The sequence below is a fragment of the Chamaea fasciata genome, unplaced genomic scaffold (genome assembly GCF_029207755.1).
Source record: "Chamaea fasciata isolate MVZ Bird 193981 ecotype frontalis unplaced genomic scaffold, bChaFas1.0.hap1 SCAF_4, whole genome shotgun sequence".
In the NCBI taxonomy this organism is placed as follows: Eukaryota; Metazoa; Chordata; class Aves; order Passeriformes; family Sylviidae; genus Chamaea; species Chamaea fasciata.
In genome coordinates this window covers 22,923,607-22,950,408 of record NW_027094089.1, presented here as the reverse complement: position 1 = coordinate 22,950,408, position 26,802 = coordinate 22,923,607, and the positions used below count along the sequence as shown (strand labels likewise).

The following is a 26,802-nucleotide window of genomic DNA, read 5'->3' as shown; positions in this document are numbered from 1 at the left end:
AATTTCTTGCATTGGGCCTGTTCAACAAATGCTGTGCTATATTAAAAAAAAAAACAAAACAAAACAAAACTCCAACTGATCTAGTAAAAACTGTCACTAGAACTTTGTCCCTTTGGCTGCTTAGCCTGAGCTTGTTGCTGCTAAAGATGCTTTCTTGCTTCTTTCTGCAGGAACATGGGAGCTGAGTACTTAAATTGCATTGCACTCAGAAGTTTCAGTAATTCAGCCTGTGTATTCCAGCTCTGCAGGACATCTAAACTGATGCTGGGAAATCTCAGTTAGAGCATGTTCTCATGTTCAGAAGAAATTATATAACTTCTTTAACAGAGATAGTCTAAAACAGCAGCTTACTAACGGATTTATTATTTTTTAACTATTTGGCTTATTTCTAATATTGTTTGATAGTTAAGGGGTTAAAAAGAGCTCATTTCAAGAAATTTGTTATCCATCTTGAAACATAGGTCTTAAGGGGAGTTACAGAGCCACAGTGGGGGTTTTTTGGTTGGTTTGGTTTGGGGGGGGAGAGGGTTGTTTATTTGAATTTTGGGATTTTGTTTACCTTTTTGTTTTTGGTTGGGTTTTTTTTGGGGGGGGAGGGGGTTGTTTTGCTTTGTTTGTTTGTTTTTTCCTTTTAGCTTCTTGACTGCATGGAAACATATGATTTAGTACTAAAACTAAAAGGACAATTGACTGTCTTATGCCAATTGACTGCCCATATGATGAAATACGTTTACCAGCATTTGAGTTAAGGATTTAAATCACTGCTGTTAAATTTTGAAATGGCCTTCAGGATGGTCATTTAGAGCAGGACCTCCTACAAGCTGGCCAAAGATGCTTGCTGGTCTGCTAGCTAATTTTGAATAGGTGTTTACTCTGAGTCTCTGTCTTAAAGAACTGTGATAGCAGTTTTGATGAAAGAATACAATATTACAAGTGTCTGTGTCTTACATTTTTGCCTAATAAATGAGTTTATTTTAACTAGATTTATCAAGCTGGACTGAGGCTACAGCAGATGAAATTTTTTTTAAATTAAATAATCCAAACCAAGGCTTGAGCAGGGGGGAAATTTGCCTGCCTTACTCTACACACTTCCCTCACCCTGCCACAAAAAGCAGGGAACAGAAAATAATAAAACTACTTTAATTTTTTTTTTTCAGTTATGGTAATAATTCATGATCATTTGGAATATCTTTACCCTGGATCATTATTTTAAGACTGTATCCAGATATGTAATTCTTAACAGCAGGCTATTTATGAGTGACTTGTGACTGTGTCCAACACATGACGCCTTAAATCTGGATTACAGCAAACTTCTGAAAAGGAATGCTCTTCTAAAGAGCAGGCTTGTGGTTTGGGTTTTTGTGACAGAGTGAAAGCTAAAAGAGTTTTAGTCTCATTCAGACCCACACAAAATAATGTGTTGTTCTTTTATATTGGCTGGAGAAGGAATTAAAAAATGAATCTTGGGACTTTAGTCGTCCAGTACTCCAAATGAGGATTCCAAAGTTGTTATACACTGAACTTGCTCTTGTAAACAGCTCTGGTTTAGGAACTATTTGTTCTTTACATGAGTCACTGTTACAACAGCTTTTTTACTAGGCGGTTAATGGGTCTCTTAATTCAATACATCATTTTTTTTCCTATATTCAAAAAGTACTGTTAAACAAAATTGGATTATTTTTAACCTTGCAAGTGCTTCACAATATTTCCCCATTCAGGGAAAAAGTGAAATTTTCTGAAAAGTGGACTTTAGAGTACTTACAGTAAGGCAGTTTTAGCCAGTTACTGGCATTCTTCAGCACACACTGCTTTTTGTTTGTTCTCTTGGTAATAAATAACAAAAGGAACAAATAAATAAATTACAAGTTCAGTCATGACAATTCTAGTCTGTTCACCTACAAAATGAGAATCATGCATGTTATTCTGCAACTTATAGCCATACTATGCACTGTTGAGACAGTTGCCTCAGTCTGGGGGGAAAGCAGAAGGTAAGTGCTCTTTTTCTTCTGCAGCTGTCTCCACTGTTTTGTTTCTCTAACACAGAGCATAAACATCCATTGTGGACATTTCTAATGGTACCTTGCCTAGATAATCCTACGAAAAAGAAAACTACTTCTTGCTGTATTTTGAGGAGGCAGATAGCAATGATTTGTTTGTTTTGGATATATGTGACACAATAAAGGTGCTTTATATAGAAGTTAAAGGCATATTTTTCCAGGCTGTTGAAACTCAGGTTCCTTTTTTCTGTTGTGTGCTGTGTGAAAATCCCTAATCTCAATCTATGTCCTTCTGAAACGGCACAATTTTATGCTGATGGTGCTTCTCTTAATATTTAAAATCTCCTAGACAGAAATTTCTAATCTTTGGAAATACTTTCAAAATGTTTTCACTGCAAGTATCACTAGGAGGACAACGAAGGCCTAGTCTCTACCAAACGTTTACGTGGAAACAACTGAAGAGCTATGCTTCCAGAAACGTGTCATTCACAAGAATGGCCAAAACTAAATGATGAAAAAATGTGAGCCTTATAATAGATACATGTTGAAGCAAGTCCAGAGGAAGCCATGACATTAATTAGAAGACTTAATTAGACTCTCCTACAACAACAACAACAACTGAGAAAGTTGGGACTGTTCAGCCTGGAGAAGAGAAGGTTGTGTGGACCCCTTATAGTCCCCAGACCTTCCAGTATCTGAAGGTGCCTACAGGGAACCTGCAGCTGTTCTCTTCATCAGGAACGATAGTGATAGGAGGAGAAGTAATGGGTGCACTGAACCCATTACTGAAGGAAAATGGGAAAACGTGGTTAGCTATTAGGAAGTGGTTCTTTACTGTGGGAGTGGTGAGACACTGAAACAGGTTGCCCAGGGTCGCTATGGATTACCAGCACTGGGAGTGTTGAAAGCCAGGTTGGGTTAGAATTTGAGCAACGTGGTCTGGTGGGAGGTGTCCCTGCACACAGCAGGAAGGTAGGGACAAGATGATCTTGAAGCTCCCAGCTATGCAGAGGGACACTTTTCACTGGATTGGGTTTCTCAGAGTTCCATCCAGTCTGGCTTTAAACACTTCCATGGATGGGGCATCCACAACTCCTCTGGGTAAGCCGTACCAGTGCCTGATCGCCCTCACATCAAAGAACTCTGTTTTAATCTGTTCCCCCTTATCCAGTCACTCCATGCTCTAAAAAGCCCCTCTGCATCTTTCTTGTAGGCTCCCTTCAGGCATGGGAGGGAGCGCTGCATGGCTATGGCTGCAGTTAGATCAGCCCCAAGCTGCCTCTTTCCCAGGTTGAACAATCCCAATTCTCTCACTCTTTCCTCACAGGAGGAGTGCTCCATCCCTCTGATCACCTTAGTGACTTCCCCTGGACTCTGGTCCCTGTCCTTCCTGTGCAGGGACCCCAGAGCTGGCTGCAGAGCTCCAGGTGGGTCTCACCAGAGCAGAGGGGCAGAATCCCCTCCCTCCCCTGCTGCCCACGGGGCTCTGGATGCAGCCCAGGACACGTTTGGCTCTCTGAGCTGTGAGTGCCATGGCTGGGGCATGTCCAGCCTCTCACCCACCAACACCCCCTAGTCCTCCTGGGCAGGGCTGCTCTGGGTCTGTTCATGCCCAGCCTGTGCTGACACCAGGAGCCATCCCTACCCAGGTGCAGCACCAGCACTTGGCCTTGTATAAAACCTCATCAGATTCCCCAGGGCTACTTCTCGAGCTTGTCCAGATTGCTCTGGATGGCATCCCATCCTTCAGAAGTGTCAACAGCACCACTCAGCTTGGTCTCATCTGTAATTTGCTGAGGGTGGACTCAATTCCTTTGTCTGTGTCATTAATGAAGATATCAAATAACACTGGTCCCAGTTCAGACCCCTGAGGGACATCACTTGTCACTGATGTCTATTGGGACTCTGAGCCATTGGCCATTAACCTCTGCATGTGACCATCCAAGAACTTTCTTATCCATCTATCAATATGGAATTGGGCCCATCTCTCCCCAGTTCAGAGAGAATATTGTGAGGGACCATGTCAAAGGCTGTACTGAAGGCCAGATAAATGACATCTACAGTCCTCTTGTCCACCGATGGAGTCATTCCACCATAGAAGGCCACTAGATTGGCCAGGCACTTGCTCCTTATGTTTTGATGGTTATTATTATTTTAACATTCAGATCCAATTAAAGCACAGGTTTAGCATGTTCAGTTAGAAATGGTCCAGACAGAAGATATGATTATTAGAGATAATCCATAGCAGGTTACATTGGCTAGGAGCTTGGCTCCCCAGCATACCAAAGGCTGTGCAGCTTGAAGATGGTGTTAGCAACTACAGTTGGCAAATGGCACATGCCCTCATGTGATGCTATCATGTCTTCAAATTCAAGAGAGATGTGCCTTGTTTCTTGGTCAGTGACAATTATAAAATCAAGACCTCTCTTTTGAGTCATCCATTACATTCTTTGGTAACTGATGAAGTCAGTTGATGAAGTCAACAGCTCTCTATTCTGAAATATGACTCAACAACTAATCACCAGAGCCATGTGGCCAGTGGGTGTATAGAGTGCAATCCAAGACAAGGTGCAATCCGTTCTGTGTACTGATAATGAAATGTCTTTTGCTTTCCAAAGAGTACTCTTCTGTCCCTCAAACCTCTCAATAAAGGATAGCAGAAAAGGTATTTTGATTTCCATGCCCACCTTTGAAGTTCATGCTCTCAACTGTCACCTTCAGTGATGTTCTTCAGTGGCTGAACTGTTTTTACCCCCTCTCCTATTTAATTTGTGTGACTTAGCATCTGTTTCAATGTGGTTTTTCAGTAACACTTTTTCTTCAAATTTAATGTGGAGGTGAAAAGTTTGCAAATTTTCGTATCTTGATTCTTTTAAACATTGTTGTTGAATATATGTCCCTTTGATTTCCCAGATAATCTGAATAGTGGATGCATTAGTGTTCTTTCAGAGTTCATGGATCATTTGCAATGAGATTTTTCTGATTTATTTATTTTTTATTTTTATTTTCTTAACCTCAAGTAAATTCAAAACCCTAAAGCTGAATCTGCAGCAAATCATGTTAATCTCATACACTATGCTGGAGAAGGCCTATGGGAGTGTGTACATTACTCAATGAATATTCTTGCAAACATTGCTGAATTGTTATTACCGTAGAATTATAGAATCACTTAGGTTGGAAAAGATCTTTAATTATGTTGTTACCTGAAAGTCAGTCAGAGACTACCATCAGCTCTAGTTTGCAGACAGTTGATGGCAGGACTTCCATTTGCATAGAAGACTTCAACTCAGTATCTTCTGCCTGTGATTTTTACTTAGACTGTAAATAATGCCTTCCAACAACCTCTGGGAGAATCTTTAGGACCTGAAGTAGCTTGAGTCTAATTGCTTCTTTAGGCACAAGTCTGCTTTCCATGATTAATCCTTATTGCCTGTAAGGGTTTTTGGCTCTATTTTTACAGCAAGAACTTAACAGTTAAGAAATACATGTCAATGTAAATGAGTCTAACATCAGAATACTTTGTAATTGGTAGGAATAAGTTAACTATTTGCTTCCAGACATACCATCAGATGCCACAAGATATTTTACAGGTCTATCATCTAAGGGTTCTCGCTCCTACTGTCTTTAAGGATAATCTGCCCATCTTCAACCCAAGATGCCAGAATAGGTGTTGATACTCAGGGGTTTGCAGTCTTCCCATCAGTAAGAAGATGGAAAGGCATCCTGCAGATACAGTAAGGAACAAGCTGACCCTCATCAGATTTACCAGAGGAGTAGATTTTAATTTTTTCCCACTGTTGATGTTACTGTCATGCTGAGTGGTGGGAAATACATAGAAAACTGTACAGGAACTTTTAAAGAATTACTTGCTTAGTATGAGGCACCTGTAAGATGAGTTACTTAGAAATGGCAGAGTTGATTTTGAAGAGGCTAGGGAGCTAGCCTCATCAAATTTCAAATACAATACTTTCCAGAATTTCACAGAACTGCTGAATACATTGAAAAGTCTAGGTTGAAAGGAACTTCTGGAGATCTTCTGTTCAAAACAGGGCTTTAGGTTAGGCTAGCCAGGGGTTCTAACAAGTGTCGCATATTTCCAGGGAAGGACCTTCTACCATTTCCCTGGGTAACCTATTTCTCTGTTTAATAGTTGTCATGGGAAGTCTGTGATCCCTGAGCTGGTTAAGGATTGATAGCTGAAAAGAAGTTGATTTATTTTCTCAATATAAACTTAGTACACATGTTAATTTAACATAGAATAAATGGCACTAGAGACTTGGACCAGCTGCTAAGTCTTTGTTGTTCAAACTTCAGATTTCTCCATCTTATGAAATCAGGTTACATTTGTTTGGACTCCTGCGATATTTGTACTGTGTAAGGGGGTCAAAGAGCTGAGGGCAAAGCCCTGCCTGCAGTGAAAACCCATGGGTACCTCCCACTGCAGGAGCTGCAGATCTGCCAAACAGCTGGGCTCAGCAAAGGTCTCATTGTACAGCAGGGGCAAGAGCATTAACTTGGAGAGATGTAGAGAGAGAATTGTTTCACAGGGAATGAATACTCATCATGTAAGGCCAAATTGGAGTAAGTTACTGAGGGTAAAAAAGCAAGTCAGACTTCAGTGCTCCTTTATTCCTCTGCTATTTACCATTGAAGATATGGTCACCAGTAAACTACTAGCCTTGGCTTTTAAACTTGATAAGTCGTTCCATAATGCATCAGTTTTTAACATCTACCAGTGGGTGCTATAAAGAAACCTGATTTCTATTAAGTAATGGCCTTACATATACTGAGAACTGGAAGACTGATGATATTTAAAACTGAGCACCAAAATGACAAGTCACTCTTAAAAAAAAATAGGCCTAACTGCAAGAGTATTCAACTTGGCAAGCTGAAGAATAGTAAGATAGCTAAACATGTCTGTTTTTTCTAGCAATGAAAATTATCCTCTTACCAAGTAATACCTTTATTTATGAGTCTTCTTTCAGCTTTGGAAGGCAAATATGCTTTTATGCAGGGTTAGGAGCAACACCATCAAAGTCAATTAGCTAAAATCACTAAAATATATTGAAGTGCCTCATCCATTTGACATGTGCTGCTGTCTGTTAGTCTTTAGCTTTACTCATTGGGGAGCACAACCACTGTCTGACTGTAGATGTTCTCTGTGTATTATTGTTTCATTCTCTTCAATACGTGACCCACCATAAGATCATTCATATGCACACAGATCTAAAAAAGGGGAAAAGACTTGGCTTATTAAGTCTTCAAAATCGTTTTTAATGTAATTTTAAACCACCAAAGAATTTAATATTAGGCAGCTGTTGATACAACTAAGTACTGCTATGAAAGCGAAACAGAAATCAGGTGGAAGATGCTTTCAAAATATCGGTCTATGGTTTAAATATAAACTCACATGTGATTTTAGTATACTGCCCAGGACTGTACTGGAATGTTTTGTTTGACAGCTCTTCAGAAAAAGCTTTCCACAGGGGAACAAGGGAACTGAATGCTCCATCTCCAATACACTGCAAACTGAGCAGCTGGAGCTCATGGGGGCCCTGCGACCCATGCACCAATCAAAGGGTAAGCTATCCTGGAAAGTCTTTGTTCCAAAGTCACAACCAAAGGGATATCTGTCTGCCTGTTAGTTACAAGAAAGTGTCAGATTGCAGCTCCTAATACCTTATGTTCATGATTGGATGAATAATTATGTCAGATTTGAAGCCACAGAGTAAGAGAACACTACATCCAAGTAGTGCTCAAGTATACTCATTCAAAAAAGTTTTCTTCATATAAAGTATCTGCTTTGGCCATACGTGTGTTTCTGTTTAAAACATTTATTTTTCAATAAATTTTTCATTTTTTAGATTAAAAAAACAAAAAACAATTAAACAACAATAACAAAACAAACTAACTAACTAACAAAAACAAACAAATAAAAAACCCACCCACAATTTCTTTCCAAAAGCAAATTTTTATTTCCTTAGGGGAGTTCTTTTAAGGCTTGAAAACATACAAAATATAAATGAGCCATTTCCACATGGGAGGGAAATAAAATAATGAAGTAAACTAAATAATGAAAATTTAGCATCTTTACATACTAGCTAAGTATTATTAATCATAATTATTAATTCAATGTTATTTTATCCATTAATTATGCCTGTGGGTTTTCAACAAAAAAATTCACCAAAGATGTTTTGTTTGGAAAAGCTCTAAGTTCAGCTGGAAACCCTGAAATTCTGGTAGAGTTCTCTTTCCTCACTGAACAATATTAATATTTTTCTTTCAAGTTTCGCTCCAGACGTATTGAAAGATTTGGGCAGTTTGGTGGAAAAGGATGCCTGGAGGCCCTAGGAGACACACAAACCTGTAAAACCAGCAAACTCTGTCCTGAAGAACCAGAACCAGACTGTGGTGCAGATTTTCAGTGCAGTTCAGGTAGGTTTTTATGAGCCATAGCAAGAAAAGCAGTAACTGAGAAACCACATTTTAGCTCTGTGAATAAGTTACATTAGCCTCATGCTAGCATTTAAAAACAGTCCATGGACATGTGAGTTCAAAGCCACAATGCCAAAGTTACAGCAGCAAAACCACTTAAGAAGGGGTATATTCCTCTCATCTTTCATTTTAATTTGCACCTTGTTTAAATTCTTCTGTAACTTCTACTTCGCAGTTAGAAGCTGACCATACTGACCATACCCTTTCTTCTACCTTAACTGCCCTACTCGCTACTGAATCACTAGGTTTTATGAAAAAACACCAGAAAAAAAAAATTAGGACTGAAGGAATTTTAACAGAATGGATATGGAAGCTTACCAATCTAACTGGTATGATAGATGCTAGTCAGAGACCAGCATGCATCTAGATCCAAAATAAGATATACATCTGTAAAGGGATACAAGGCATATGAACACAGTGCTCAAGATTCATCAGAAATTAAAATAAAGTAGGAAAAGTTAATTGTAGTAAAACTAGTAAAAACAAAAACAGAAAGATGATAAATGAATTTGAAGTTCCAAGCCATTTTTTATATTGCTTTATACTCAAATACCAAAAAGTGAAAATAAAGCAATTTAAAATTAGAAACTAGACCTTTAACTATTAGTTCACCGGGATTGTGTGGCATTTAGAGGGGAGGCTGATGATATCAAAGTGTTGTTTTATTATGCTACGGCTAATTTACCAAAGTCTTTAAATCCTGTAAGAAAAAAACAAGTCTTTGTAAAACTTGTGATATGTAAACTCAGGAAATTTACTACTTCCTCATTGCTTTGGAGCACAAATCACTATAGTTTTAAACACTACATGTCCATATTAATTCAAATAATATAAAAATAGTAACAATTTAAATGATTTAGAAAGAATTTTTTGTTGATGTTGAATTTATATCTCCCTGTATTCTCTTAATACAAATAAAAAAACCATCAACCAAGCTGACATTTGAAGTTTACTACAGAACAGTCTAGGATGCAACAATTTTCTTCAGATGAAAGCAGTCCTCCTGCCAGTGACTTTTCTCAGTCATCCTACTAACTTATATGTAACAGTAGTTTGCAGGTTTGTTTTCATTTAAAAGTGGCAGAGCATAGGATTTTAATCCCTCATCACAACAGTAGAAATACATGTAGAGGAAGACCTTAAAGTGTAGCTGAGGGATCCATTTAAAGTCCATCTTGACAAAAATGCATTCAAACAATGTTTTATTCCTTGATCAGGTCGATGTATAAAGCAAAAACTTGTGTGCAATGTAGATAATGACTGTGGAGACTATTCGGATGAAGATGATTGTGAATCTGACCCACGATCACCATGCCGAAACCATGATATTGATGTGTCTGAAGTTGGCAGGACTGCAGGACAAGGGTATGTAGTAAAAAGTAATATTGAGCCTAGTGTAGAGTTTGGGATTGTCTCCAAAGCCAGCTGAAAAATCTGGGGCACAGTAACATTCCCAAAAGAGGAATATGAATCATGGTAGCATTTGTATTCAGAAATGCTAAGCAGCATTTGCAAGAACACTCAACTACCATTTTATATTGTACCCTTGTGAGGATAAAATATGCAGACTGTAAAAATCAATCATAATGTTAGTAAACAGAATCATACATACATGTCACATGAACAAACTTACATTTTATATAAATGTAAAGTTTATAAGTATATAGATTTGCTTCTAATGGTATTTCACTACCAAGGAGTAATTGTCAATTACTTTGCTAAAATGCATGTCTAAAAGGGAGAAAATATCTCTTGACTGTTTATACAATGGGATGCCGTACTGCAACATTTTGTGTGCAGCTTTCTTCCAGTATTGCATTGTCCACTTCCCAGATCTTCATTGTTTATGGGAGCTTTCATCATTAATCTAAGTTAAAAAATTAATCTTTCTGTTCTCAGATCCTGCTGGATTTCTTTCATCTCTAACAAAAAGAAAATGTGACATACTGTTTACCTACACATAGAGTTAGAAGGCAGCAATCCAAACTGCATAGAAAAGTATACCACAGCACCACCGTGTGTTTAGTGAAAATCATACATCCTTTTCATTTCATTTCTTACAGTGCAAGAGCAAAAATGCTGCTTTCTTAGCATGGGGAAGTAAACCGAGTACATAGGCAATTTTAGAAGTTTCTACTACAATTTGTTACCAAAATCTTGCATGAGAAAATGTTTAGTGTAGAGATGCAGAAATGACACTAGTGACTTTGATGACTTGTTTACCACTTTCTACAGAAAGACACACATTCACAAGATGTAAATAATGGAAATACTGAAAAGATGTTGGAAACATCTGTAAATAGAGGAAACACTGAAGGAATTGAAATGTATGAAAAAGGCACAAAACGGCAAACAAATTATTCAGTATCCTCTAAGGAGTTTTTTTTGGAAGTACTTCTTGTACATCAGTATATAGATGCATAGGGCTATACAGCTGATGTGCCTGCCTCCCTGGTTTTGTAATGGTTTAGGTTTCCTCTCTTATGGTCCAGGAAATGCTGCTATTCCACTAGGTCACACACTGCAAGAAGAGGCAACGCTGGAGTAGCTGTATATTCCCTCTAAAGATTTGATGGATGTTGTACACACTTGACAACCAAGTGCCTACCAGCAAACAAACTAATATAAGTTATTAATATATATATATGGCTGTTGAGATGTACATTTTAAATCTAAAAGGAATGCTTTCTCACAGATGTACTTGTCAAGAACAAATGTTCATTCTCACAAATACATTGGTCAAGGGAAAGTGCTTTTTACCACCTTTTGTGCCTAAAGTTTTCGCTGTGTTTGAGGCTTAATGTCTTTTATTTGTTTATTTCTCATACATGATCCTTCAAGAACTTTACAAAAGATGTAACTATCTCCAGTATACAGATGAGAAGCCACAAGGGATGAGTCAAACTGCTTGGACAGAGCAGGATTCAGTTTCCCAGCTATAGTCTCCATCTCTGTCATGTGTGCTGACACCCCCTCTTTTGAAGTGTAACTTCTCTTGTATTTCTCTTGTAGAATCAATGTTTTAGGGATGCAGCCAATGGCCAGTCCATTTGACAATGACTTTTTCAATGGTCTTTGTGAGCGGGTGCGTGATGGGAACACAAGAACATACTACCGCAAGCCGTGGAATGTGGCTGTGCTCACTTACGATGTAAGTCTCAGTCCTTTGCAAGATAGGATGTGTTTAATTGAATGCCAACTCCTGGCATACTTTTGAAAGTATATCAGCATATCTTTTCAGTCAGGTAGCAGCTGTTTAGGCTTGTGCTGCAGTCCAGAGGAAAAGATGTTGTTATCACATACTTCAGCAGTTAAGCTCAGTTATGCCAGAAAAACTCCCACACCTTCATGCTGCACCTGTGCACAATAAATGAAATTATCTTTCTGGGAAATTTAAAGTATCAGCAGAAGAAATGAACAGAAGATATACAGGAAGGATTATGATACCCAACTTCTGCTGGGTAGAAGAGCAAATAAGCTACATTTTCAAGGACATGAAAAAGCCACGGATAAAAAGGCAGACATAATAACACAATATTATGGTCCTAGTTGTCTTTTTCTAACCAGTGGTGATTTTCCCTGTCCCACTGGGAAAAAAAAAATTGTTAGGCTTTTAAGTTTCAGACTATGAGTTTCACTGAGATTTGAACAACAAAAATGTTGATGATTATTGAAAAAGAAGTCAGGTACTTTCCAGAAATTGAAGCACAATTTTGTCTCCTAAATTACTGTAAGTAGGAACTTGATAAAACAAATACAATTTAAATGGGATCCTTCCCAAAATGAATAAATCTGACCCAGAGATCTCTGGTTATGTTTATGTATTGTTACAACAATTTTCAGTTGCCAAAATGTGATGTACTACTAAAGTATACTCAAATAAACAACATTGAAACAGGTATTCTGAATTAGTTATTGCTTGCTGTAAGAAAAAAAAGGCAGAATCATAATTCTGATTTATTGCACAAGTTGGGAGCTTCTAGCAAATCTTAACTGTGTTTTAGGAAAGAGAGACTATTATTCTTCACATGGAGTCATAGAATCTCCTGAGCTGGAAGAACCATTGAGTCCAACTGCTGTCTCTGCACAGGACACCACAAGGGTCACACCTGAGAGTGTTGTCCAAACACTTCTTTGAGCTCTGGCAGGCTGGTGCTGTGACCACCACCCTGGGGAGTCTGTTCCAGTGCCCAACCAGCCTCTGGGTGAAGAAAGTTTTCTAATATCCAAACTAAACCACCCCTGACACAATTTCAGGCCATTCCCTCGGGTCCTGTCACTGGTCACCAGGGAGAAGAGATCAGTGCCTGCCCCTCCTCTTCCCTCAGAAGGAAGCTGTAGATAGCGTAAAGAGGCTTTTGACACCCATAAATTACCTTGAATGCATTACATTTTGAGATCTAATATTCACTAAATTATTGTCATTGCAGTTTTCTGTTCACTTTTCAACCACTGAACTGATCCCAATGAGGCAATTTGTGGAGGGAGTGGTATTTTCATTTGCTTTGGTTTAAAAGGAAAAAGGGCTGTAAGAAAATATATAGATATGCTCTGTAAAAAGTACAGCTTTAAAGTGCAACCTAGATTTTTCTACTACTGCCTGTTGTTTTCTCATACAATCTTTTGCCTATCTTTTCTCAGACAAAAGCAGACAAAACTTTCTCATCTGTGCACTACCGTGATTGTGTGAAAATGATACGAGAAGTTTACATAGAGAAACAGAAATATTTTAGTGCTGACTTATCTGTGAAATACACACCTACTGATGGAAGTAACAAAAATACTTCAGAAGGAAATTTCAAATATGACTACAGAAAGAATTATACCTTTGGTTCTATCCTGCAAAGCTACAAAGAAAGGGTGAGAATAATTCTTCTAAAGGTTTTAATGTGACTATTTATGGTACAGTTCATGCAGTAAATGCATAAACAGTACAATATGGTACAATTGATACAGTTTATGCAGTGTTAGAATTAGGCAATAATAATCTAAGTATTCTAGTTAGCTGCTGCTTTTCTTTTAATTTTGCTTTTTTTTTTAAGAAAATGAAATACTGGTGACACTAGCATTAAGATTTCAGACACAGCCAAATGGCAACTCAAAGGATCTTCTTTTTCCCACTGTTTATCTTTGATTAGCAAGCACCCTTGTCTTCATCAGGGGCTTGGTGTTAGAAAGGATCAAGACCTCTGGTCTTATCTTGATTTAAGAGCATCTCTGATCTAGTGTAGTGTGGGCAGATTAGAACAAGCCTTTGATCAAAAATTGTCACTGAGTAGGGCCTACATAAACACAAAATAAATTTTTGGAATAATGACCGAAAGGTCAGATCTCAGACACTGGGGTACATTTGTACTAATGAACTACCCAGGGCTAAAAGGCATGGGCATTAGTGATACAGGATAATTCACAGTTTTACTAGCATGCTGCCATGACTTCAGTCAGTTCAGTGCTAGCTCCCATAAGCAATGCCCATCCTGCACTTCCAAACAGTATGTTTGAAGGGAATGTTCCTGTAGACAGTCTGGAAAAAGCAAGCCCATTTTGGGACTGCAGATAAGCCATACCTCTACCTGCCCTGAAACAGTGGAAAGACCCTACCCCATTTTATTTGATAGTAAAGAAGCAGCCTTAGCATTTAGTGAGGTCAAAATGAGACAGACCACAAAAAACGATGCTAGACATACTGTGGTTGCAGCAGACTAGCCCCAGGCAGCTGCTCCTTCACTCCCCCACCAGCAGGCTTGGGAGAGAATGGGAAGGGTAAAAAACAAGAGAATTTGTGAGTTGAGATAAAGACAGTTGAACAGGAAAGCAATACCCATGCACACAAGCAAAGCAAAACAAAAAATTCTGTCACTGCTTCCCATGGGAAGGCAGGTGCTCGGGCATCTCCAGGAAACCAGGGCTCTATCACGTGTAACGTGACTTGGGAGAACAAATGCCATCACTCCAAAAATCCCCCTTTCCTCCTTCAACCCACTTTACATACAGAGCCTAAGGTCATATGGTATGGAAAATCAATTGGATCAATTTGAGTCCAGATGTGGAGTCACATCTGTCCCAGATGTGTCTCCCTCAACCGCCCAAGCACCCCAAACTTCCTTGCCAGCATAGCAGTACAAAAATCAGAAAAGGCCTTGTCTGTATGTAAGAAATGTTCATCAATAACAAAAAAATCTCTGTATTATCAACCCTGTGTTCAGCACAAAACCCAAAACACAGTCCTGTGCTAGCCACTGTGAAGAAAATTAACCTTTCCCTCAGCCAAACTGAGCAAAATTGAGCATTGTGGCCTAATCCAGCAGCTGTGTGCTAATGAAATTAACTGGTCAGGTCATACATGCTTTTTCACACTTTATGCCAAGGCTTTGTGTGATTATGTGATTACAATATGCCATCACATACAAAGCATATCAACTCCATAGAGCTGACGTACACCATGTGCAAGGAATACTGGGTTTGCCTCAACTAATTAAAATTTTCAAGTTTGTCAGTCTTGTTGTCTAGGGCCCATTCAGAGCTCTGGAGGTGAAATAGATATAAGGGAAAGCTAAGCTAAGTTTTATCAATGATTGATGAAAGTAATCCTGAAGACAAAGACCTGCACTATAAAGATAAGCTGAATCCAGCACTGCCTTTGTACTGGTATGAGTTTTCTTGGGATGGAAACAAACCATTTAAACCTCAAACCATGAATTTTCACAGACATAAAAGATCAAGATCTATAGCTCAGGGGGTCCAAATGTCTGGTCATAGTCTAGTGGCTTGTGACAGGATTTTTGGACTCAAATTCTTGCTGAGAGATCAGTTCAGAGAATGAGTCACAATCTGTCCCAAGCAGAGTATCACTGCAAAGTCAAGGAGCTGCAGGGTAGTGAAGTGACATGAGATCCCTTCAGGGCCCAAATGAAAGTTAAAATCGGTATCTTGGAGGTGCCTGGAGGTGCCTGGAAAGAAACAATACATGTATGCTGGTTGGCAGGAATATCACACCTACAAAAATTTCCTCATAGTGATTTCGGTGCCTGAAGATTTCTGCCAGACTTAAGCAGCATCTGAGGCAGCAGTTCAAGACCCTTTAAATGGTGCTCGATAACATGATGGCCTGGTGCTAGGTCCCTTTTACATTCCTCCTATTGTGCACTACTATTAAGGGAGTCACATAAATACTGCCAATAATAATGATGTTTGGAAGAATAATGTGTTCCTTTAGGTCTTAGGTGCAACTATTTCACAAGATTTTATAAGGTTTTTATTTCACAAGTTACAGCAGTAACTAGGTTCCAACTTAGAATATGATATAAAATCATCTGGAGAGTAAATCACAAAAATATCAGTTGCAATACCTAGACTTACAACATATGTATGGCTCAAATACATAATATGGAGTTTTTTCCTCATTAATTTTCCTTTTATGGTGTTCCTTTGGTTTTTTTGGTGGTTTTTTTTGGTGGTTTTTTGGGGGGTTTTTTTGTTTTTGTTTTTTAATTGGAGTTGTGCCCTTCTTTCTGACAATATGAGAATAACAGGGAAGTGATCCAAAAAGAGAGAGACCTTAGATCTGCACTGACTATAAACAAAGAGGAAACTTCATCTGATGTGAGTGGGCAGCTTCTGCTATTTAGCAAGCCATGTAGAACTACTTTTCAATGTTATGAAAGTCAGAAAGCCACTTTTCAGTAGGCATTGTGCTTCAAGTAACCTGTTGTCAAATAGATCACAAAGGCCTTGCTGAAATGAGTAAGGGAGGAGCTCTACAAAATCGGAAGAACTAAAATAACTCTCTTGCTGCTTCCTCAGTTCAGATCAGAGATCTTTTTAATTCTTATAAAACAAGTTTGTCCCACTTATAGACTGCTAGATTGAATGCCATGTTGAAAAGCGCTGCAGCTTCTTTACAGGTAAAATAGATTTTCAAGCTTTGCTCTATACTAGAATGTCACTCTCTTCTCCTTTCCTCTCCCTGCATTCAGAACCAAACCTTTCTGCATGTAAAAGGACAGATTCAGCTGGGAAGATTCCAAATTCGGAGTCGTGATATCCGTCTCACAGATAGCTTCCTTGATGATTTAAAATTTCTCCCTGCTGAATATGACAAGGGGGAGTATTTCAAATTCCTTGAAGATTATGGAACTCACTATGCAGTCTCTGGAACTGTAGGAGGAAAATATGAACTTGTTTACGTGCTGGACAATTATGCTATGTCTCGACAAGGTATGTTTTCTGTTCCTATGACCAAGTTCCCAGACTTTCAAGGAGACATGGGGGTAGATCTGCATATGTGGAAAAATACTGAGAACAGCATAGTTCAGTGCATGCTGCTTGTGGCACACTAGTAACCTTATAGAATTACATGAGATAACAGAGAAAAGAGTCAAGCTTTATAACTTACAGAAATATTTGAAATCTCTGGTTTAAATCTGTGACCGAAGGGCAAAAACACCTTAAACAAACCTCGTGAATCCATTAGCAATAATTGCATGATTCACAAGAGATCTCCAAAGACAAGAAGACCTGCCTAAACCGTAAATCCTATTTGGTACTTGGCACCATTTTGTGGTACAATCACTCCAAGAGTATGGGGGTGACAAAACAAAAAAAAAAAAAAATTGAAGTGCTTTCTAGAAACCACGTGGAGCACATGAGTGAGTTGAAATTGATTTCATAGCTTTCAACATTCACACTGGAATATTCCATGTCCTGATTAAAACAGGAGAGTAGAAATTTAATCTTCCCTCATGTGCAGTTCAGATACATGCAGGTTTGTGCTGGACTAAAGTGATCACGCTGGAATAAAGTGAGAAAAGGCAATTCCCACATTGATTTTGGAGATCAGAAAATAAGCACCTGCTGCTTGCAGCACCAACAACAATACTACTATCAAATATTCAGGCTATGAAAAGGGACATAAGACAAATATGTAAATTTCATTTCCCACTATTAGTCTGTTCAGCACCTCAAGATTGTAGTTCTGGAGTTTTTAAGTCCCAATTTTAAGAAAAATTCTTTCTGAACACAACGCTTTTTGCAGATGATATGTTTGGGTTCAATAAGGAGAAAAGGTGTTGGAAACAGTAGTGGATAGAGGGTTAGAATTAATGGAGAAATCACACTTCTGAGACATCAGTGGTCTTAGAAGAGAGAGACTGAAATAATTCAGTCCTTTGGTATATAAAAAGAGTAAACACTGAGCAACTGCAAAAGACAATATTTCAATATAATAAAAGGGAAAATTGGTTCCTAAAGGGAGACCTACTTTCAACTAGATAATGGAAAACAGAAACTCATTTTTGGTATTTTCCTAGTCACCATAGATTTCACCTGCATCTGTTCAGGCACTTCAATCACAGTCTTCTGCATATTCACTACATCAACAAGGAACAAGTAAAAGAAAAATGGGATCACAAATATTTCCAGTAGCCCTGAAATGTATTCGGTAATTACAATGTCTCTTTATTTACGGTTATTCAATCTATCTAACTACCTATTTCTAATTTCAGGAATCACTGTAGAAGATGTGAAAAAATGCCTTGGCTATCACTTAGATGCCAATATTGCATATGTAAACATAGAAGCCAATTTTAATGTTGATGGTGGTAAATGTGAAAGTATTCATATGAAGGACAAATGTAAGTATATCATTGATTTCCATTATATCTTTTGCTTAAGGAAAGATAATACCAGTTGCTTCCCTTGAATAATCAATATAGTTATTGCTGTTAGGGAAAAGACAAATCCAGCAGAGAAATACATGTGAGATTCACATTCTTCCAAGCGCCCAAATCAAGACAGCCTGAAAATCTGTTCCCAGCATGCACACACATGAAGACACCAACATGATGCATACATACATACACACGCACATACATACATCACTGGCCACAAATAAATAGAGGAAAAATACAGACAGCACTCAGGCAAACACAAATGGCACAACTGGCTTCATATTTTTCTCCTCTCCATCTGACCTGGGAGAAAGTCTTTTAGTGGGCAATATCACAGAATCACAGAATGGTTGAGGGTTGAGAGAGTCCTCTGGAGGCCGTGTTGTCCAAGGCAACACAAGCCTCAGGTATTTCAGTCCCCCACAATATTTATATATAATCAGTACCGATAACTCCAGCATCTGACCTTAAATATCCAGTTGATCCAACAATTGCATCGTTAGCCTCTCCTGTCAGTGACAGAGATATATAACACCAGACCCACAGCTCCGCTCCCATTGCTGGTGCAGACTCTCTGATGCACACCAAGACACACACTGTGGATGTCTCCAGGGACTGGCCTTAGGTGCTCATTTGATCCAGCAATTGGACCTTAGATCCTCTTACCACCAGTTACCTTAGACAGAAATGCACTCATATGCAGAGAGATCTCAGTCAAACCCAGAATGCTGAGGTCTCTCCAGCATTTGGCCTAGAAACCCAGTATCCAGTTCCTCCACTTGTCTCACTCTGCAGACATAAAATCATAGAATGGTTTGGGTGGGAAGTGACCTTAGGGATCATCTAGTTCCAACACGTCATTTTGGAAAGGGACTCAACACACTAAATCAGGCTGTCCAGAGCCCCATCCAACCTGGCCTTGAACACTTACAGGGACAAGGCACAATTTTTCTGGATAATCTGTTCCATTGCTCTGCTGCACACTGAGTGAGTTCTAACTAATCTAAATCTCTCCTCTTTAAAAGCACTCCTCCTTATTCTGTCACTACCTAACCAAGTAAAAATATTGCCCTTCTCTACATAAGCTTCCTTTAAGTACTGGAAGACTGCAATGAGATCTCCCCAGAGCCTTCTCTTTTCCAGGCTGAACAACCCCATCTCTCTCAGCATGTCCCTCATAGGAAAGGTTCTCCACCATTCCATCCATTTCTGTGGCCTCCTCTGGACTTTCTCTACAGGGTCCACATCCTCCTTGTGCTGGAGACCCCTGAGCTGAATGCAGGTGGGATCTCATGAAAGCAGAGTAGAGGGGCAAAATCTCTTCCCTTGCCCTGCTGCCCATGGGGCTCTGGATGCAGCCCAGGACACGTTTGGCTCTCTGGGCTGTGAGTGCCATGGCCGGGGCATGTCCAGCCTCTCACCCACCATCGCCCCCAAGTCCTTCTGAGCAGGGCTGCTCTCTGTGACTTCTTCTCCCAGTCTGTGCTCAGGCCTCTTATTGTCTGACCCAGGTGCAGCAGTTTGCACTTGGACCTGCTAAACTTCGTAACGTTTTTGTGGGCTCACTTCTCAAGTTGGTCTGGGTGTTTCAGGATGGAATCCAATACTTCTGTTGTGTTAATGGCTCAGTTTTGTGTCATCTGGAAGCTTTCTGAGGGTGCACCTGACCCCACTCTCTATCATTGATGAAGATACTGACAAGCATTGGACCCAAACAGAGCCCTGAGGGACACCACCCATCATCAGCCTCCACCCAGACACATAGCCATTGACCACAACCCTCTGGCTGTGCCAGTTTCTTGCCCACCAATAAGTCCACCCTTTGGGGCCATATGCCTGTCCTCAGTTGGGAGATAAGGAAGTCATGTGGGACTGCATCAAAGGTCTTAAAGAAGGCCAGGTAGATGACATCTATTGGTTGTCCCTTGCTGACTGTTGGTCACTGCATCACAGAAAGCCACCAGATTTATGCCACAGCAACAGCTGCTCTGGTACTTGGCTCCCAAGCCACTTATCCTATATTCACCTGCTAGTCATCACACACTGGCATATGTATTGTCACTTGCTCCAGTTGTTACCACCACAAACACCAAGTGCCTATCAGCCTTTTGTGCTGGATTAAAGTGATCACGCTGGAATAAAGTGAGAAAAGGCAATTCCCACATTGATTTTGGAGATCAGAAAATAAGCACCTGCTGCTTGCAGCACCAACAACAATACTACTATCAAGTACTCAGGCTATGAAAAGGGACATGGGAAAAATATGTAAATTTCATTTCCCACTATTAGTTTGTTCAGCAGCTCTAGGGCTCTGTACACAGGTATGCACACAGAATACAGTCCCTACACCCTAGGGAAGAGCTAGAATGGAATTTAATGGCAAGCCAGGACAGACTGCAAAGATGAAGGATAGTACACAGCAGAGAAACTCACAGATCACTAATTTTTCTATATGCAATCAGTCCACTTTTTTTTTTTTGCCTTTACACCTTTATTTTCTAAAGTTTCTTCCTCCCAAAGCCAGGTTGAACCCCCCCCCCCTTACCAATGGTACTCCTGTAAATACATGCTAGTATTTATATTTGTTTAATCCCAAAACGCCATGTTTTGCATCCAGAGAGCCCTTCCATTGACTCATCTTGCTGCTCCATCCTGCAGGGCTAATGGCTCTGCTGGAACAGGCCTGGGAGGAGTCAAAGGAGGGCCTCCCTTTCTCTGACTACCCTGTTTGTGTTCCCCTACCTGTCATTGTTGCCCTCTGCTCCTTTATGTGTCTGGAGATGGGCTTTGTTTCACATGGAATAAAAATTGTAAAAGGGAAGGATATTTACTAATATGTGCGTAAGAGACAATAATTTTCACTGCTCTGCTCTTGTATTTTAATTATGAAGAAAAGCTCCTACTATTCTAATTCCTGCCCTATATTGACTTAGCTCAGGGGATACAGTTGAATTACTCATTATCTTTTGCTTGTCATCAAAGGACTGTGATCTCCATAACGTGTCTCAGTTTGTCATATCCTTTCTTTTACTTTCAGATCTAGGATTTTCTAATTCAATTGCAAAATAAAACATTTCCTTCCACATAAGAGGTATGAGCAAAGAGATATTGAATTCTCCTACAACCAACAGTTCTCTCTATAATCATTGTACAAAGAGGGACTGGCTGCACTAGGACAGCTGTTCTTCCAGATGCACGGACATTAAACATCCTTCTTCATCCTCTTCTTTTTACTGCAGCAGAAATGAATGATAAGGCTGTCATTGATGATGTCCTTTCCTTAGTTGAGGGGGGGAAGATTGACTTTTCAGTTAAAATCAAAGAAATGTTACTTCGAGGATCCAAAGTGGTTGATGTAGAGGATTACATACAGTGGGCTAAATCTTTGGTTGATGCTCCCGTAGTGATACAGCAACGGGTGAGTACAGCTTCTTCAAAGCTGTGGCTTTTTACAGTTTGAAAGCTTTTTGTTCTAAGATGGAGGCGAGACTCCAAGTTTATCATGAACTTTCACACATTGTCTTTATCTTAATTGTTTCGTCAGATTTTTATTCTAGTGATGATTATATCAAAAGGATTCAGAACTTTGGAAAAGTGTGTTATGCATTGGTTCTTTTCTTCAACAGCCTTCTCCAATACATACACTTGTTCCAGTTAAGATGAGAGATGCATATTTAAAGAAACAAAATTTGGAAAGAGCAATTGAAGATTACATTACCGAATACAGTGTGTGCAAATGTGAACCCTGTAAAAATGGAGGCACCCTTGTGCTGGTAGATGGAGTCTGTACATGTCTGTGCTCAAGTCATTTTAAGGGAATTGCTTGTCAAATTCCCAAATCTACATTAGTAAAAGGTTAGTAAATACTCCAAATAAATTAAAATTATCTCATCTGTTGTAACAATATGCTGACAAAATAAGCCTTCATAAGAAAGAAGCATTTCATAGCACTTCCTTATACCTACTGCTGTCAATTCTCAAGGGCAAGGTGTGGAAGGTAAGATAAGTTACTGGGTTCTTTCCATAAAGAGCGTACTCTAATTTGGAGTTCATTGTCCCACATACATTACTGTGTCTTGTTCACAGTAAGTTCACTTACTGTCAACAAGAACTGACACTAAGTTCATTTAAGTACACAGGAGTATTATTGAAACTTGGTGCAGTACTGGTAAACTGATTTCAGGCAAAAGCAATCTCACCATGTCTTAAACTATTTTGTCTTCAGTTTTCTGCAAAAGCTTGGTGTCTGCTAGCACATGATCATGTTTCACAATTACTGTGCTAGTTTAGGTAGGGGAAAAGGGAAAAGAATGTAGTCCCGACAACATAAAAAAATTACTGTGCAGTAAATCCATTCTCTGTGGCCAGGTTTTTAATGCACAGGTGCCCAAAATGTACCTTAGTGCTTGTTTCCTAGCATGATAAAAATGTTGAAAGCCCAGGGCTCTTAAGCACTCCCACTGACGAATGCATTTTTAAAAGCCAAATCTTTGTGATGGGTTGCGTTCAGGAGACTGCAATGATCTGCAGAATCACCATTATTGAGTTGAATCATGGTCCACCTTGAAAGATGTAGATGGTCTAATCCTGTAGTGTGTCTTAATGCCAGTTGTGACTGATGGTGGCTGGAGCTGTTGGAGTGCCTGGTCCACCTGCATCCATGGAGAGAGCACTAGAACTCGGCAGTGTAATAATCCTGCACCAGGACCTGATGGCAGACCATGCCAGGGAGAAAGCATTGAAAAACGGCCCTGTGAAGAAGGGAAATAGTCATGCTACTCAAAACCAGGTAAGCAGACTCTTTAAATGTGTTACTGCAGTTTAGAATGAATGCTCAGCCAATATCTGGAGCATTTCAGAAATGCAGTTGATGAAGTGATGGGTAAATTCACTTACACATTTCACTTAAAACTTTGATTTGATACCACCTTAATCAGCCATCATGTATTGAATGATTATATTTCTATTTGAATGTTTTGACAAGTAACATTATATTAGAGAACTCTAGATTAGAATAGAATTCTGGATAAGAATAGACTAAAAATACAGCTCTCAAAAAAAAAAAAGATTTCATCTTCAGTCAGACTACCCATCAATAATCTTATGTCTTAAGGAAAGGGAAGAGACTGATTTCCCAGGAAAAAAAATATTAAGACAGTTTGAGACACTGAAGTCTCTTACTTGATAAAAAGAATACTAAATTCCAACATACCTAGTGTTACAGCAGATTTGAAAGTTTCAGCTTGAGGAAACATATTTTTAAGAAATGTCAAAGTACATAGTTTTGTCAAAGGATTTGGTGTGTTTTTTGGTTGCTGGGGTTTATTAAATTATTATTGTTAAATTATTATTATTATTATTATTATTATTATTATTATTATTATTATTATCATCATCATCATCATCATCATTATCATTATCATTATCATTATCATTATTATTATTTACTGAAAAGTAAAACAAAAACCAACATGAAACAAGAGAAAACAAACAGAACAGTATTTCGAGAATGTATGCTCTGGTCTCCAAAATGGCAAGGCAGACCCAAATTTCTTCACCTGCTGAAAACATTAGTAGTTTTTATGCCCAGAAAAAAAGTGTTTGGGTTTTATGCTTAAAATGTTGCCATAAGATCCTTATCTTCCGAGAGGCCGAAGGAGGAAAAGTGGTGGAAAGATGGAGAAAAATGTTGAATGTTTCCCCACTGAAATAGCTTGATAGCAAGTCTTGCAGGAAGTTCTCTACCTGCACTAAAAATATTTTGGAAGATTTTTACTGCCCTCTCTCAGCTTCAGCAGATCTCAGTTACATGCAGTATATCACCTGTGAAGCACATTGAAGAAATCATGGCCAGCAAGACTTCACAGCCCCACAAAGGGAAATTACAAACACCTTCCTACAGCATCACATCTCTAGACTGTTAACAGCTACTTTTTCCATAAGTTATTCCACAGGTGTGAAAAATTAACATTGAGAGAAGAATATGATACAGATATGGAAGATCAAGAGTAATATCACAAGGACAGGTATAAGTAGCATAAATTAAATAAACCAGCAAGTGGTAGATTTTAAACAGACTGAAGACCCGTCCTTCACAGAATAGGCATACCAAAAGCAAACATGCATTTTAAAACCTCAACACAAAAAAACCTGAAGGTTATTAAAGGTAGATGATTAGGCTGACTCAGGAAGTCCCTAAAGAATCAATTTTTGCAGGATTGGAAACTATTCTGGGAATTGTATTTCTATGTGTTTCCCTACTTCTGGACATTCCGTAGGTCAGTGCTATTGCCCTCTTGTTAAATTCAGGCTATGAAGTTAGCTTTTGCTTGATTCAAAGAAGCTAGTGTCATTAAAATAAAAACAAACCTTGTAAGCAGCTTAATTTGATTCTTGCACTGTATCATTAACATGTTCCTCTTCAGCCATGAGAGCAAGGATAATAATTATTCATGACATGCACATATTCACCAATGTTTCCTCTGGTATGGCATAGAAAAAAATATTAACCTAACTTTGGCTTCTGGTATTTATATAGTTTCAAACATGTGGAGTCCTCACTCATGAAGCAGAAGTCTGATATTTAAGTCTTCTGAAAGTCAGATTATGAGTTTTGTTTCATCCTTCACAGAACCACACAGAGTCTCAGAATGGGTCAGGCTAGAGAGGACCACACTGGGACATCAGGTCCAGTCTGCCTGCTCAGGCAGGGTTATCCCAGAGCATGTGGCACATGATTGTGTCCGGATGGTTCTTCATTAGAATTCTTTTACATTACAGTCATATTTGGAACACAATAAAATCATGACCTTGGTGAGATATGAGAGTAAAATTTCTTTTTAATTTTGACCAAATATATATGTTGTAGCTACTATCTCCTATCACTTCTTCACTTTTTTTCATCTTTTTTTAGAAAACATTAATGGATTTCAAGCCAGTTCCACGAATCACAGTTTCTGCTGGCCAGCTAGCTACACCAGAACGGCATGGAATGGCATAATTAAAAGTACCTGCAGCTTAAATGATCTGTAATCAAAACAAAGTAATAAACTATAAATATATTAACATAGATGTGCTGATACAGTAGCTGTGGTCCACGTTTTATTTGTCTGTGGCTGTCATTAGAACATGAATACTCCATCTTCATTAGTCAATAGAGTGTCCCTTTCTCAATGTTTTTTTCATAATTATTTCTAGCATGTTTTCAAACTGATTTTCAAGAACTTAAATCCAGCACAATTATAAGCATCATTTGGTTGATGATACACTGTTAGAGAAGAACTTTGAAGAGTCATAACCTTCAGCAAAATGCCCTTGGAGATTTATTTCAGCCCTATGTTTTACATGTAACTAATGGCACAGATCACCAGGATGTTTATGAAGACATGCAGCCTCACTAGAGCTATTATGCTTGTCCTTGCAGTATTTGCAGAATAGTCCATCACTCTATCTTGACTATGTCAATGAGTTAAAGTTTTTATGTGAAATCAGAGGCACATTAAAGAGGGATAGAAAAAATTTCCTATTACCATCAATATTTTTAGCAGAACTTCCAAAACAAAGAAATGTAATTGATGTAATTTTGATGTCACTGAACCTAACTGTCTGTTTTCCTCAGTGACTTTTGAAACCAGCAGACAATTCCCAGAAAAATTGTTTGGAATGAGGAGGAAGGATAGTTCTCAATGAGGTATCTATCATTCTAAAAGGCAGCAAACTTAGGAAAACAAAGATAAATCAGTGTCCCCTTAGAGGAAAAGGTAACCACGTTAACTTAGCTATACCACTAGGCATCAGAAGATCCCCTTGGAAGCAAAATATAAGGAAATGGTTAATAACAAAGAAAAATGAGGGCTTCGTGGTTTGGAAATACAGAAATAGTAGATGCCATCAGATCAATGAGATTAGTCCTTACACAGTGGCAGTCCAGATCTGGAAGAATCTCCTGGAACATTTTTTCCGCACCATGAGTGACTCTAAAGACTCTGAGTGCCCAAGATTAAACATCACAAAAGAATGCAGGAGAGAAAACAGTGAACCACAAAATCTACTGTGCTACAAAAATTAAACCAAAAAAAGGCCTTTCATTGGTCCTGCCACCACGAACAGTCCCTTCAGGCCATAGGAATGGCAACTGGTTTCCACTAAAAGGTTTCCAGTAATTAATGTTCCTAAGTGCAAACATGGGATATTCCCAATAAACAGAACACACAGGCACCTAGAATTCCTGCAGTCTTCCTGGGACATTTCAGAAAGCCTCAAACAGGAGGCTTTCTGACAGGACTTTTACTGTACTGTGCACCTGCAATAAAGCATGTTTTGGTGAAGATCTGGTGTTACTGTCTCACAGTGGGAGCAGCAGAACTCTCCACCAAGAGTAGAGCTATCAGATATTAGGAAACTTTCAAAAGACAGAGCAAATTCTAAAGAGATGGATGTGAAAATATTCCTGCTTTAAAAAAGTACAAAGAGGACAGGCCTCAGGTAACCTACCATAATCTAGGATTTAACACACAGTGTGAGCAGACATGGTGAGCAAGCATCTTTCCAGTAGAGTTAGTAATCCGTCTCCGACAAGCAGATTATTTTCCTAACAGCAGAATTCTCCTTGTCCTGTTATTAATGTCTTTCCAAAACTGCAC

The 26,802-nt window shown here is 38.9% G+C and overlaps 1 protein-coding gene across 1 annotated transcript; it reads left to right on the top strand.

The window, feature by feature from the left end:
- The first annotated feature begins 581 nt into the window (after window positions 1-581).
- Window positions 582-25,229, top strand: C9 (complement C9). Its single transcript, XM_066181079.1, has 12 exons — window positions 582-1,988; window positions 7,460-7,577; window positions 8,285-8,432; window positions 9,710-9,857; window positions 11,505-11,643; window positions 13,134-13,352; window positions 16,469-16,709; window positions 17,996-18,124; window positions 21,400-21,578; window positions 21,787-22,015; window positions 22,770-22,949; window positions 25,074-25,229. Exons 1-11 carry the CDS (start codon window positions 1,903-1,905, stop codon window positions 22,928-22,930), a joined length of 1,797 nt encoding a protein of 598 aa, XP_066037176.1. The 5' UTR covers window positions 582-1,902; the 3' UTR covers window positions 22,931-22,949; window positions 25,074-25,229.
- The last annotated feature ends 1,573 nt before the right edge of the window (window positions 25,230-26,802 follow it).